A 15,248-nucleotide genomic window follows, 5' to 3' on the forward strand; every position below is an offset into this window, starting at 1 on the left:
TCACTTTTTCTCAACAACTTAATGTACTCTTTTTAAAAAAAAATTTTTTTTAATGGGGCTTTTGGCTACTCTAACATTCCCATCTCTGAAGAGGTAACCGTAAAATCTTTTTAAAGGATTAGATAAAAGCTCCCAAATATTTTTGACATTTTTGGCCTTTGGAACGGAGTATGTTGCTGAGAGGCCCAAGGACATTGTAAGTTTTAGCCAAGAAACTGGCTACTTTTCTTTGGGGTCTTTTTACCCTAACTGCCTAGTGGCCTAATATCCTACCTCCTATTCTTATCACACCATCCTCTGAAGAGGTTACCCAAATGCTGATAGGGAATCAGGACGCTGACTGCTCTGGCTTCTTCCATGCTGAACAGGGATGCAGGGTGAGGCAATTGGGGTACCCCTTCAGTGGGTCTGTCTAAAAGACTCCCAAATTGCATAACTATTAACTGTGGAAAGAAAAGGAAGTCCTTGACTGGTGCCTAGCTATTTTAAATTATCAAAATTAAAAACTTTAAATCCAAAGAAATATAATGAATGTATAACAGTGGTTTTTCGAAAAAGAAAGGAAATCATTTGTAGTGCTTCTTACATTTAAAACATTCTCAATATAACACTCTCACTCGTGTGTGTGTGTGTGTGTGTGTATGTATGAATGTACTGTGTACGTATATATGTATGTACACATGTGTGAGAGTGCTCTGACTGGTGTGTGTACAATGTGGAGGTCAGAGATCGATGTTTGATGTCTTTCTATCATTCTATTCTATTTTTTGAGACCCCACTCAAAGGCTTCTAGGTAGGGGGAGAAAACAAATTTATCCATCATTTTAGAAAAACAGCAGGTTGTCTCTGTTAAGTACAAGTGGGCACTACAGTATTGGAGACCAAGATTTGAAGTCTTATATCTGAGCAGCACTTTCTGGTTAGGAACAAAATTATCAATGAGAAATAGTTGTCTAAATAACTTTTTTTTTGTCTTTTCAAGACAGGGTCTCCCTGTAGCCCCAGCTGTCCTGGAACTCACTGTGTAGACCAGACTGGCCTTGAACTCACAGAGATCTGCCTGCCTCTGCCTCCCAAGTGCTGGGATTAAAGGCGTGTGCCACCACGCCCGGCTTACATAACTTTTTATATAGACTTAAGCCTAATGTCTGGGAAGTGTAATCAGATAGGGGTTTATTTACAGAAGAGTGGGTGCCCCACATTTATGGCTGCACCATAAAGTCCACATTCAAATTCAGATTCTGTGACCTCCCAGCAGCTGCACAAAATGGTGAGAGAGGTGCCTCTTGGTCTTCTCAGCATATCCTTTGCCTCTTCCCCCCATATGCAGCTAAGGTTGAGTGATTGGGTGGGAGGGGTAACTGATGCCTCCCTTCGACTCGACTCCTTGATGGGCATGGGAAGGAGGTGTGACTATAGTTTGCTGGCAGAGTGGTTGGAGGACATTTCCATTTAACACTCTACCCCTTCCTCCGGCTCTTACATTCTTTCTGCCAGCCTCTTCTGAAAAAGGTCCCTGAGCCTTGGAGGGAGTGGTAGGTGTGGGATGATCTTTCTCCCATTGTAGTAAGGCACTGAACTTTCAGGTCTCTGCATTATCTGTTTTCCATGGGCTGTTGGCCAGATTCCACCTACTATAAAAACACACACAGCAAGAAGCAAGAGCATCTAAACAGTGACTGCTATAATAACTTATGGGTGTCGGTACTTTAGCAGGTGCATCATTTCCATCTGACAAAGCATTTGCAGTGACTTCCCACTGGGGCCTGTATTCTCCCCTGCCACAGGGGGTTGGCTGGGTCTACAGATGTGTGGGCCACACCTAGGAGCAGGCATTGTATCCAATCAAAAGTTTGCTGGTTGTACGTACACTAGATGCTCCACTATTGCACCAGTGGAGTGTTTGGCATGTTGGTAGTGAAACATGTGGGGTCTGTTAAGGAGAATTATAGGGGACTATTCTCCCCCAGTCATCTGTGTGTTGCCTTTTGGCACCATGAAAACCACCCATCCAGTGGCAGGGAGTTTTCAGCTTAGTCCAACCTTGAGTTCTCCCTCTCCTGTGCTCACATCATGCAGTGTCTTTAGCAATATGGTTTTTCCATCCACTTCCGGTGTACAACCACATTATTGGTGATGGCCTTTATTGTTTTGGGGGCCTCTAATGTCCCTCAGGCAAACAGTTTATGGGGGCAACCCATGTGTATTAATTTGTAATCTGTTAATGTGTATGGTTCATTCCTAGATGGGCAGGTGGTTTCTGAGCACCTTCAGGTGGCTGTCCTGGCAGAGGGTGAGTCTCCATCATGTAGGTGGACTATCTTGTCACTTGTAGGTAGCCATCCTGGGTGAGGCGGTGGGCTGCAGGTGGGCCTGTCATGGTTGAGAGATGAATCTCTGCTAAGTTTCTGGCCATTCTGGAGGAGGCTTTTAACTGTTTCCATTATTTTTGGAAGCTTGCCCTGGCCTTTTGGTGAGTCTAACTTATGACTTTGCAGCACCCAATCCCCAAGTTTGCCTGCCTCTGCCTTCTGAGTGCTGGGATTAAAGGTGTGTGCTACCACACCCAGTTTATAATAGATATTTAAGGTAGTATGTATATGTTTTCTGTGTTAGATACAGCTTCCTGGCTTTCCTTTGAAACTTAATTATCTTATTGAAAATAAAGTGTTTTCTAAATTTGTACAAATATCAGCAGCAACAACAATAAGAATAAGATGAGAAAAGAACCATCAAGTGAAAAGGAAATATAAAGGTTATAGGTATGAGATGTATTTGATAAAAGATTAAAAAGAGAATGCTTTGGATAAGGAAGAATTTTGTGGGGCTGAAGAGATGGCTCAGCGGTTAAGAACACTGGCTGTTCTTGCAGAAGACCTGGGTTCGAACCCCAGCACCCACATGGCAGCTAAGAACTGTCCGTAACTCCACTTCCAGGGGTTCCGACAGCCTCTTCTGTCCTCCATGGGCATTGCATGACATGCAGGCAATACACACATATACATAAAAATAATAAAATATTAAAAAAAGATTGTTGTAAAAATTTTTGTTTGGTAAGGTAAAGATTGTTCTAAAATGGAAATAGTCAAGAACAAAGAAGATCAAATTATGCTGTAGAATTAACCTTAAAGAAAGCGTTCATGGTTTTAACTAAATGGATTATAATATGAAGGTTATTAGAATTTTCAAGGTCAAAATTCAATAACTTGAAATAAATGAATGCCATAGTCTCTGTTTGCAACAATAAGGTTTTCTTAATTATTGATCTATTCTTAGTAATGTTTCCAAAAAGAAACTGGCTTAGGGGGCTAGAGAGGGAGCTCAGCAGTTAAGAGCATGTATTATTCCTGCATCAGACCAGAGTTCAGTTCCCAGCACCAATATCAGTCAGCTCACAACTGCTTGTAACTCCAGCTCTGGAGAGATCTGACACCTCTGGTCTTTGAGGACATCTGCATTCACATGTACATACTCCCCTCACCCCCTCCACACACACTTATACATAATTAAAAAATTTTAAAAATCTAAAAAATGTATTCCTTCTTAGAATGTTCCTGTTAAATTACATAGTGATCATGGAATTCTTTTTTTTGGGGGGGGGTCTTTTTGAGACAGGGTCTCCCTGTGGCCCCAGCTGTCCTAGAACTCACTATGTAGACCAGGCTGGCCTTGAACTCACAGAGATCCACCTGCCTCTGCCTCCCGAGTGCTGGGATTAAAGGCGTGTGCCACCACACCTGGCTCAGAATTCATTTTTTAAAAATATTTTATTTTTATTTTATGTGTATGAATGTATTGCCTGCATGTGTGTAAGTGTATCCATGTCGTGCAACACCCACAGAGGTCAGAAGAGGAGTCAGATTCCTCTGGAATCGAACCCAGGTCCTCTGGAAGAGCAGCCGGTGCTCTTAACTGCTGAGCCATCCCTCCAGCCTCATGGAATTCATTTTAATGGTCAAATAGTTAAATCTATTTAGAAAATTTGGCCTACTGAATAAATAAACTAATAAATTGCCAAAATTAACTAAAACTTCAGCTTTCAGTGAAGATTTACCCCTTGTGGAAAACATTCATTATTTCCTTATAAAATAAGTACTTGGTATCCTCTAATAAATTAAGTAAAAACTATGTGAGTCATTTCTATTAAAGGGAAGCATATATTATTATAAAGGATTTTTTTTGTGGTCTTTTTGAGACAGGATCTCCCTAATCTCTAGCCCCTTAATCATGTATTTCTAACCAACTTCTTTACTAAAATACTTCAGGAGATGAACTATTTAAAAATATATTTTATTGGGCTGGAAAGATGGCTCAGCGGTTGAGAACACTGGTTGTTCTTGTAGAAGACTCAGGTTTGAATCTAGCACCCACATGGCAGCTAACTGTCCGTAACTCTAGTTCCAGGGGATCTGATGGCCTCTTCTGTCTTTCAAGGGCATTGCACAACATGGGTGCACTTACCTACATGCAGGCAATACACTCATACACATTTTAAAAAAAAGATTAAAAAATATATATTTTATTATTTTTATAATACCTGTATGAGTGTGTAGGTGAATTCCTCTTGTGAAATGCCCATGAAGGTCAGAATAGAGTGTCAGATCCCCTGGAGCTGGAGTTATGGACAGCTGCCAAGTGGGTGCTGGGAAACGAACCTGGGTCCTTTCTAAGAGCAGACAGTGCTCTTAACTGCTGAGCCATCTCTCCAACCCCAGGAGATGAACTCTTAAATTCATATTTCTCATATGGACTTTAGAAAACAACATTGACAATTGGGCACCTTGAGTAATTTGAGTTCTATTTACACTAGTTAGAATTATGCAAAGATTTGGGTTAACTCTTCTTATCCAAATTATACAAAAGGCATCAGTCTCTAATCTGATAACAATATTCATGGTGTTTTATAGTTTGAGAGCCAATATTTCTTCCTATTTATTTATTTATTTAGGTCTTTTTGAGACAGGGTCTCCCTGTAGCTCCAGCTGTCCTGGAACTCACTATGTAGACCAGGCTGGCCTTGAACTCACAGAGATCTGCCTGCCTCTGCCTGCCGAGTGCTGGGATTAAAGATATGTGGCACCATGCCTGGTTATACTTTATTTTTTATTAAAAAATTTTTTTGTTTTGTTCCGTTTTATTTTGTTTTGAGACAGGGTTTTCCTGTAGCTCCAGCTGGCCTGGAACTTGCTATGTAGACCAGGCCAAACTTGAACTCACAGAGATCCACCTGCCTCTGCCTCCAGGGTGCTGGGATTAAAGGCATGAGCCACCATGCCTGGTTTATTTTTTGGCCTTTTTGAGACAGGGTCTCCCTGTAGCCCCAGCTGGCCTGGAACTCACTATGTAGACCAGGGTGGCCTTGAACTCACAGGGATCCTCTTGCCTCTGCCTCCTGAGTACTGGGATTAAAGGTATGCACCACTATGCCTGGCTCTATTAAAGACACTTTAATGTAGACTTAAGCATGAGAATTATGAGAAAAAGATGTGCTTAGAAGAAAGATGTATGCAAATGTAAGTAGAGGTTCCTCAAAGGAGAGGCACCAAGAGTTACTATTTCTTGATTATTTAAGGTGTCCTATAGTATAACCAGGATTTAGAAATATTAAATAATATTTATATTTTGCTACTAAAAAAGGAAATGGACAGTAACATAGTGACTCCTGCTAGAGTCGAATTTCCCTTTCTGTCTATAAAGGAAAAAAATAAATCTGGGCATGGTAGCACCTTTAATCCCAGGACTCAGGAGGAAGAAGCAGGTGGATCTACATAGTGAGACCCTGTTTCAACACCCCCCCCCCAAATGATTTCACACACACACACACACACAATGATTTAAAAAAGAAAATATTTGGGGGCCGGGAGCTGGTTCAGTGAGTAAAGGTGCTGGCTGCCAAGGCTGACAGCCCAAGTGTGATCCTTTGGACCCACAGTAGGAGAGAATCAACTCCCACAAGTAGTCTTCTGATCTCATGATGCATGCTGTACCTTCCCTCCCCCCATAGTAAATTAAAAAAATGCAATTAAAAATCAGATTTGGTTATGCCTACAAGGCCTACAAAATTCTGATTTTTTTTTTTAGTTTCATTATTTTTATTTTATGTGTATGAGTGTATTGCTTGCATGTATGTGAGTGTACCCATGTCGTGCAATGCTGCGGTGGTCAGAAGAGGGCATTGGATTCTCCTGGAACTGGAGTTAAAGACGGTTCATAGCCATCATATCATGTGGGTGCTGGGAATCAAACCCGGGTCCTCTGCAAGAGCAGTCAGCTCTTAACCACTGCACCATCTCTCCAGACCCCAAAATTCTGATTTCTAACAAGTTTGACCTCTAGTTTCTATCACTATTATTAATAATATTTGATACATGGGAATGGGAAATGTTGTTAAAAGAAAATTTAAGAGGCTGGATGTGGTGGTGCAGGCCTTTAATTCCAGCACTTGGGAGGCAGAGGCAGGAGCATCTCTGTGTTTGAGGCCAGTCTGGTCTACATTGTGAGTTCCAGGCCAGCTGGGGCTGCAGGGAGACCCTGTTACAAAAAGATTAAAAAAAAGAAAATTTAAGAGAATACTATGTTATGTAACTGTTCATTTACTTCCTCAAACTAAAATCTGATATAATACCAAGAGAATAAAATAGATCAAGTCAATATCTACAGATAAGAGTTATAATAATCTAGCCAGGCATGTTGGCACATGCCTTTAATTCCAGCACTCGGGGTGGGGGAGGGCAGAAAGGCAGGCAGATCTCTGTGAATTTGAGGTCAGCCTGGTCTACATAGAGAGTTCCAGGCCAGCTGGGGCTACAGGGAGACTCTGCCTCAAAAAGACAAAAAATTTATAATAATCTAAATATCAAAGATCGGTCTTTTTTTTTCCAAAATAGAAGTATAAAATTTATTTAAAACCACCTGCAAAGTTCTGTATAATCAGGAATGATACAATTTGCAATAGCTTCTTTTTAAAAAAATTCATGACAAAAATTTAAAATATATTTTCAATTACAGTATTCATTTAGCCTTATTCAGCTAGAACAATTTTTTTTTTTTGGTGTTTTTGAGACAGGGTCTCCCTGTAGCCCCAGCAGTCCTGGAACTCACTATGTAGACCAAGCTGGCCTTGAACTCACAAAGACCCACCTGCCTCCGCCTCCCAAGTGCTAGAATTAAAGGTGTGCGCCACCTTGCCCAGCCAGCTAGAACAATTAAAAAAAAAATTTTTATGCTCTAAGAAAATGAGACACACAGGAAAATATAATAGACAATTTTCACAACTATCTTTATATTTCAAGATTAGTCTTAAGAACTAGAGCTAGCCACCCCCCCGTGAGGTTATAGATATGGAATCAAATTGGTTAAAAGAATAACTAAAATTAAAAGATAATTTATTTAGGGGCTGGAGAGATGGCTTAGTGGTTAGGAACACTTGCTTGCTCTTTCAGAGGACCTGGATTCAATTTCCAGCACCCACATGGTGGCTAACAACTGTCTGTAACTCCAGTTCCGGGGGATCTGATACCCTTTTTTGGCCTCTGCAGACATTGTATGCACGTGGTACACTTACTTACAGGCAAAACACTCATATAAAATTAATAAATAAAATATTTTTAAAAAGATAATTTATGGGGCTGGAGAGATGGCTCAGTGGTTAAGAACACTGACTGCTCTAGCAGAGGACTCAGGTTCAATTCCCAGCACCGCATGGTAGCTAACAACTGTCTATAATGCTAGTTCCAGGGGATCCGAAAAAAAAAAAGATAATTTATTTAAATACTCCAATTATAAAGTAAAATAACTCAAAGAGTATAAATAACTGTAAATACAGGGGGAAATATATAATCAATCTAGTTCTAAAGCAATGTAATTTTTGCTTGCTAAATTATCTGTTTCCAGGGCTGGAAAGATGGCTCAGTGGTTAAGAACACTGACTGTTCTTGCAGAAGATTCCGGGTTCGAATCCCAGCACCCACATGGCAGCTAACAACTGTCCGTAACTCCAGTTCCAGGGCTGACAGTCTCTTCTGACCTCTGAGGGCACTGTACGACACGGGTGCACTTACCTACATGTAGGCATAACACTCATACACATAAAATAAAAATAATAAATAAAATACTTAAATTATCTTTTTCCCTCATCTGCTACCATTGCTTTTCTAGGCTAGACAGTATTCTTGATTATTTTAATTTTAGGTGTATTACTTCTACTATATATCACAGAGGAAAAAATAAATAGACCATTATGGCTAGGAGATTTGATGTTCTGATTCAGGGGTTTCATTTTTAATGCCTTTAACTAGCAATTTCTCTCTCCTGAAGACTGCTTTCCTCCTACTACTCAAGTTTCATCTACATCAGTTGTTAGGAATGATCTTTCCTAGCAATGAGGGAAGAATTATATTTGGTTCCCACATGAACAAAATATGATGCTTGGTCAGTAGGAGAAACAGCAAACAAAAGTTCCTGAAAAGAACTGCACCTTATACTGAGCCTTCTTCAAGGATGGCAAACTGACTATAACTTCAAAGCCTATAAAAAAGTTGGAATGTTGCCGGTCCAGAGCCTAATTGCTATTTATCTTAGTCTATCTTTAGCCCAAGATAAATAGCAATAAAAAGACACCTCTGTGTCTGGCCTAAGATGCTTGTGACTAACGGGTGAAATCTTTTGGAGTTTATGAATAAACCACTAGCTTCCGCCAATTAAAAAGCTAAGAATGTTGTCAGCTAGCATCTGAGGACTACAGCAGAGATCGATCGCCTCACTTTGTTATAATCTGCCTGGCTGATATTTCTGCCAATGTATTTGAAAAGAGCTTTGATTTGTTACTTTCTTGTTTTGTTACTATAAAAACTTCATCAAACTGTTACTATGTTGGAACATGGAATTTGGGGTAACATGAATCTGTATTCCTAGGCCATGGTCATTCATATTTGGCTCCAGAATAAACTATTGCTAATCCCCTTTGAGGTGAGAACTGTTCTTTTTTTTTGTTGTTGTTGTTGTTGTTGTTTTATCATTACTTATTACTTTTTTTTTTTTAATCAGGCACCTGAACCCTGACTCTCCCTCCCCTCACTCCTAACCAGGGACCTTAAGGGCCCAGTGCATTTCTGGACACTGTGCCTCTCTGCCTGTGTGGAGGCCTTGCTACTGTTTATGTGCCCAGAACTTGTGTCAAGGATCAATGGATACCTGAAAGCCTGTTTATTGACAAATTAAGGCCTGAATATAAAACTTCAAAATCTATTTGATGAGTTTTATTAAATAACCACATTTTTTTTTTTGAGACAGGGTCTCACTATGTAGGCCTGGCTGGCCTGGGACTTGCTATGTAGACCAGTCTGGCCTTGAACTCACAGAGATCTGCCTGTCTCTACCTTCCGAGTGCTAGGATTAAAAATGTGTGCCATCATGCCTGGCAATAACTACAAAATTTAATGTTACATTGAAAAACTGCAATTCAAGTTGTACTTTTGTGTGTGTATGTGGTTCTGGAGCTTCATGAGTGCTAGGAAAGCATACTACCATAGAGCTACATACCTGATTCTATACATAAATTATATGAAGTTGAAATCACAAAGACAAAATAATTGATTTTGTTGAAACTCAGAATTGCTAAAATCTTTTTGCTTGCTTTGCCATCACCAGTGACCAATTGAAGCTTGGTGACTGAATTCTTTGGGCAGCAGCTGTTCTGTGTGGACCATCAGATCCTTTCTTTGATTCCTATGCTTAATATCCAGGACTGGAAGTGAGTGGGAAGGGAGGGGAGCAGACAGCACCCTGCCCAGATAGTGAGGCTTCAGCTCCAGTCTGCCATTTGGGACTGAGGCTCTGGATACAATGGTAAGGTATGTTTGGTCATTGATGTGTGTGGAGTCTGATTCTGGACCTTACCCAGGTGCCTCTGACACCCACATGCAGCCCTGTTGGTGGCTTCAACAGTGCCCTGTGCACAAGAGTGTGTGCTGTTACTTATGTTACTTGCATCTTTGGTACATCTGGGTCTTCAGTACATACTCTTATATAACGTGTCCCCTGTTGACCCTTTTGTGACACATATGTTCTGTATTGGGGTCTCTACTCCTCTGGAAAGGCTGATTGTCCTTGCTGAGTTCCTGTCTGGGATTAAGAAGCCTTAGCTGTTTCCTCTACACCATCAGTGCTCTAACCTACTAGGTGACCAAGCTTGTTCTTCCATCTGAGACAGCACATGAGTGTGTGGATTCTGAGCTAGGCTCCATTGATTCACTCTCACAGATATCTGCTGAGACCAAGCTGGGCCAAGGGCTCTTGGAATAGGCAGGTCTGGAGCTGGCTTTATGGGTGAGACCTCTGCAGGTGGAGCAAGATGAGGCACACAGGAGCCAACCCAGGGTTATGAGAAAGGAATGGACATTCTGTGGCTCTGATCTGCCTACCCTTATAGTACCTACATCATCCCTTCCTCCACTGTGGAGCCTGGGCTGGTAGGCAACTGAAGGCTACTAGGAAAAGAGGCTCTGTAGAGGAACAGACCCAGCAGCTTGGTTGAGAACTCTGGGGTTGCCTGGGGAAGGGGCTTCAGGAATATGAGCTTGTTTGGGCTCTTGCCTCCTCAAGCTCTTGAGGTCAGGGGGCCAGCTTTGCCTGGAGAGTGGGGGAGGTAAAGGGGAGAGGGAGGGAAGAAGAGAGGGAGGAGAGAAGAGAAGAGGAGAGAAGAGGAGAAGAGAGAGGAGAGAAGAGAGAGAAAGGGTCCCTGGGTGTCTGAGGGCCTTGGTCTGTAGGTCTGTGCCTATCTGTTCCCGCCATAGTTCACATTCTCATTCATATTTGCCTATGTGTTTGCATGTACCTTGTAAGTTTGTGTGTATACTTGCATGTATCTCTGCATCTCTGAGCATGTATCATCTTTGTCTCTGTGTATTCACCCTGTTCCTGTCTTTGTATGTGCTTGCAGGAATGTATTCTTATTTTTCTCCTGAATGTCCCTGTGTCCCTGAATCTCAGTTGCATAGACAAGACCTTGGAGAGAGCTTGGGATGCTGAGTCCTGGGGCATCTGTCTGCTTTGGCCTTTCCTGATTTTACAGGTATCCTAGCAACACTGTTGCCAGTTGCCTAGCAACCAGGTTCCTATTCTTGCAGAAGGAGGGGGGTCTTTATGTGGGAGGTCTGGCTCTCACTTAGTCCAGGCAGGAATAACAAGCCCTTGATTTGTTACATGGTGAGACTCAGCACAGGGTCCCTAGCCTACATAGCCTTGACTTAGGATCTTTCATCTCAGTGGACTGTGACCCCAGTGTTGGCAAGGAAGCAGGTCCCTAGGATCCTGTCAGCTGTGTGTGTACCAGAATCTGTCTCTCACACTCAGCTGTACAGAGGTACTTGTGGTCTGGCTCCAACTGACAAGCAGATCTGGGCTTCCCCTTATCTCTGCCGTATTGACAGATGGCTTTCAGACCTGAGTTGTCTCATGCTCTCACTTGTATGGAGATGATGTGGGTGGCATCGACAGGTGGGGTTCATGAGCTCAGGTTTGTGTTGGGTTGGTACATAGTAGGCATAAGCAGCTCATAGTAGTTGCAAGGGCAAGTACTGGGCCCTCAGTCTAGGCTATCTCTTATTTGTTTACAAGTTCCCTACTTGGAGAGCTAGATGGGTCATATTGTTGACTGCTGCTGCTGTGCTCAACCCCACTGAAAGCCTGGTTAAGGTCTCAGCTTGGGCAGAAAAGCCAGCCCAATTTGGTCTGGGCTAGGCTGTATAAAGCAGCAAGAGAAGCCAGTCAAATCTGGTCTGGGCTAGGCTGTAAAAAGCAGCATCTGCATGTGTTGGGGCCTTACACCTGCTTCTCAGTATGTCTGTGTATATCTCCTTGCGTCAGGCCCTATGTCTAAAGTTGTGTGTGTGTTTCTGAGTGCCTATTTATGTGCCTATTTATCTTTCTTTTCTTTTTTTTTTTTCTTTTGAGACAGGGTCTCCCTGTAGCCCCAGTTGGCCCAGAACTAGCTATGCAGACCAGGCTGGCCTTGAACTCACAGAGATCTGCTTGCCTCTGTCTCTGTCTCTGCTTCCTGAATGCTGGGATTAAAGGCATGCACCACCACACCCAGCCTATGTCTCCATTTTTTGTATCTATGAATATCCCCATTGTGAATCCCAGGTCCTGCATTTATCTGTCTAGAATGGATAGCTCCATCACTTCATATATGCCCTGATCTCGTGTCTGTCCCCTCCTGATGTAGGACCTAGGGGGTCTGGGCTGGTGATCTTCCTTCCTTTGGCTCCCTTCTCCAGCCAGCACAGCCCCTCCCTCTCTCAGCTGCAGCCTTCTGCCCCTCCCCCAGTTTCAGGCTGCCGCACTGGCTGCTGCTGCGTCTAGTCTAGTTGGTGTCTTCAGAGCAGAAATCAGGAGCCATTCACAGTCCACACAGGCCCCTTACTGGGGTGAGAAGCAGTGTTTAGCCCTCAATGCCTCTGCCTGCCTGCCTTTCTGCTGAAGATTAGGGTCTGTTCTGGCCCAGTTTCTGTGGAGGTTGTAGGAAGTCGGGACTGTACTGTTGGATACGGTAAGAGGGCCTCTTCTGAGGGTGGCTGCTGCTGCTGGCAAGGCTAGGAGGGGCAGGAGGAGGCTGTGGGCAACACCCGGGCTCCAGGCATTTCTGGGTGAATCCCTGTGTCTTTTGTGCCCAGGTCTGCATTAGGGTGGTTTGGACATTTCTGTATTTGTGTGTATGCATCTCTGCATCAAGAGCACACGGTGGCTCTGTGTCCTTTAGTCTCTGTAGGTGGGCACATGTGCTTGTGTCGCTATCCTCCACGCAGCTCCAGTGTGAGTTTGTAACCCCAGTATGATGTTACAGGGGTGTATGTGTGTCCATACCTCCATGTGTATTGCCATGTGCATGTGTGTGGTGTGTGTGTGTGTGTGTGTGTGTGTGTGTGTGTGTGTGTGTGGGTCTGCCTTGTGTTTGTGGATGTTCCATGTGTTCATGCTGTGCTCCAAGGCCTCGGTAGATTGCATTGATACTGTAGTCATTTGTTTCTATGCCCCATTCCAGGTACTGAACTGAGTGGCTTTTCAAGGCAACAGCATGGAGTCCCTCTTCCCTGCCCCATTTTGGGAAGTCTTGTACGGCAGCCACTTTCAGGGCAACCTGTCCCTCCTAAATGAGACTGGACCCCACCACCTGCTGCTCAATGCCAGCCATGGTGCCTTCCTGCCCCTTGGGCTCAAGGTCACCATTGTGGGGCTCTACCTGGCTGTGTGCATCGGGGGGCTGCTGGGGAACTGCCTCGTCATGTACGTCATCCTCAGGTAGGCTGGGCCTCCCCAATCTATGGAGGGTGAGCCTGAGGAAGGTTTTTCTGCATGGATCTGAGCAAGTGTATGGATTTTTCTGCTTGGCCCATTAAATTTCTTTCCTCTCTGTTTAGGGAACAGGGTCAAACTTGAAGTTGGATGTTTAATTCCTGTCCCACCCCATCTAGCCAAGACAAGGCATCACTACTTGGAGGCCTGGTATGAGCTGCAGCCAGCTCCATGCCATGCTGTCTATGTGAATTAGCCTCATGGGTATTCAGGACTCCAGGATTCCTCAGATGGGCAAAGAGAGGCAGAGGGACTGGTGGTGGGCCCAAGCTCCTTCTGTCTGGCTCTAGGAATCCCTGTTCATGATGGATGTGTGTGGCTGTGCCCACCGTCTGCTTGTGCTCGGAGTTTGGAAAATTTGGGGGACAATGAGAAGGCAGTAATGCTGGATGATTTAGATAAGGGAGATAGGGTGGGGACACTGCTGGGGGTACTATGAGGCATAGTGTTGTAGGCAAGGAAGCTTCACGAGGAGTATGCAATGGGCAAGTGTGTTGTGGCGATGATGCCTATGTTCTTTTCCAGCTGGGAGGGCAACGAAGGGGACTGGAGACAGCAGATGATGTGTTTTTTTTTTTTTTTTTTTTTTTTTTTTTTTTTTTTTGTTTTTTTTTTTTTGGGTCTTTTTGAGACAGGGTCTCCCTGCAGCCCCAGCTGTCCTGGAACTCATTATGTAGACCAGGCTGGCCTTGAACTCACAGAGATCCGCCTGCCTCTGCCTCCCGAGTGCTGGGATTAAAGGCGTGTGCCACCACGCCGGGCTAGCAGGTGAGGTTTTAAATGCCAGATTGGGGGCACTGAATTCTTCGGCATTGGGGAGACATGGGAAGTACTTGAGTGATAAATAAGAGCGAGGTTCTTCATTCATATGATATTCCCTCTGACTTGAAAGAGATGACTCTGAGCCAGGTGTGGTGGCGCATGCCTTTAATCCCAGCACTCAGGAGGCAGAGGCAAGCAGATCTCTGTGAATTCAGGGCCAGCCTGGTCTACATAGTGAGTTCCAGGTCAGCTGGGGCTACAGGGAGAAAAAAAGATAAAAAAAAAAAAGATGACTCTGAAGAAAGTGCTCATGGTACATCTTGAGAGTGTCAGGGTGAAGGTAGGACAGGGCCAGGGCAGTGGAATATCTATGCTCTACCTCCATCACCATCCTCTGAGTGTCTCTGAGCAAACTCTGCTCCCAATGGGCCTTGTTTTCCTTATCTGGAAAGTGGAAAATACGGATCATGTAGCCATGTGTATGTGTATGTGCACACATGTGTGTGCATATATGTGATGTATGATTAGACAATAGGTAGGAAGGCCTTCCCAGTAGTACCTTCCAGCAGAGAACCCTGGGAGTCTGTTCTGTGACCCACATGACCCTCCATGGGTAGAGGACGTACCTTGGACCAAAAGTTCAGCATCCTGGGGCTCTTCACAGCTTTGATCACCCTTCCTGTCATCAGCACTTCTCTCCTGCATTTCTCTTCTGTGTTGGAGCATTAAACTCCCAGAGACATTTCCTACAGTAGTGCGGACAAGGAAAGTCATCTTGTCCACCAGCATCCCCAGAGAGAGCCAGTCTTAGGAACTGCTGTGGCTACAATGCCTCAGGAAGCAGTACACAGTATGCTTGAGTGGAGTGGATGCCAGGAGCCAGAAATACCTGGTCTGAGTCCCAATCTGCATTTTAGCAACTCTAAGGGCTTATGAAAGCTACATAGCTCCTATGAGCCTCAGCTTCCTTCTCTACAGAGTAGGGAATCAAAATATCATTTTTTTGTGAATTTCAAATGAGAGAAAATCTATGTGAAGAACTTAGCTGAAATATCTACCATTATCATTGTCATTGGTTTTTTTATTGTAATTAAGGCCTCTGTGCTTAGTCTGTCTCTAAAAGGCAGATAAAT

General features: G+C 43.6%; 1 protein-coding gene across 4 annotated transcripts in view; it reads left to right on the forward strand.

Annotated features, from left to right (window-relative positions):
* Nucleotides 1–15,248, forward strand: part of Oprl1 (opioid related nociceptin receptor 1) — a 27,506-nt gene that overhangs the window by 6,607 nt on the left and 5,651 nt on the right. The window contains exons 1-2 of one of the 4 annotated variants that reach the window (XM_008843330.1): nucleotides 12,323–12,550; nucleotides 13,043–13,299. The exons of 1 other annotated variant lie outside the window; for it this stretch is intronic. In XM_008843330.1, the coding sequence (XP_008841552.1) occupies nucleotides 13,076–13,299 (224 nt within the window). In that variant the 5' untranslated portion in view covers nucleotides 12,323–12,550; nucleotides 13,043–13,075. Of the gene's footprint in view, nucleotides 1–12,322; nucleotides 12,551–13,042; nucleotides 13,300–13,878; nucleotides 13,909–15,248 lie in introns of those variants that run through there. 2 more of the 4 variants (XM_008843332.2, XM_008843331.1) reach the window with 2 other exon arrangements.

Source organism: Nannospalax galili, unplaced genomic scaffold (genome assembly GCF_000622305.1).
Source record: "Nannospalax galili isolate Female #2095 unplaced genomic scaffold, S.galili_v1.0 scaffold160, whole genome shotgun sequence".
Classification (NCBI taxonomy): Eukaryota; Metazoa; Chordata; class Mammalia; order Rodentia; family Spalacidae; genus Nannospalax; species Nannospalax galili.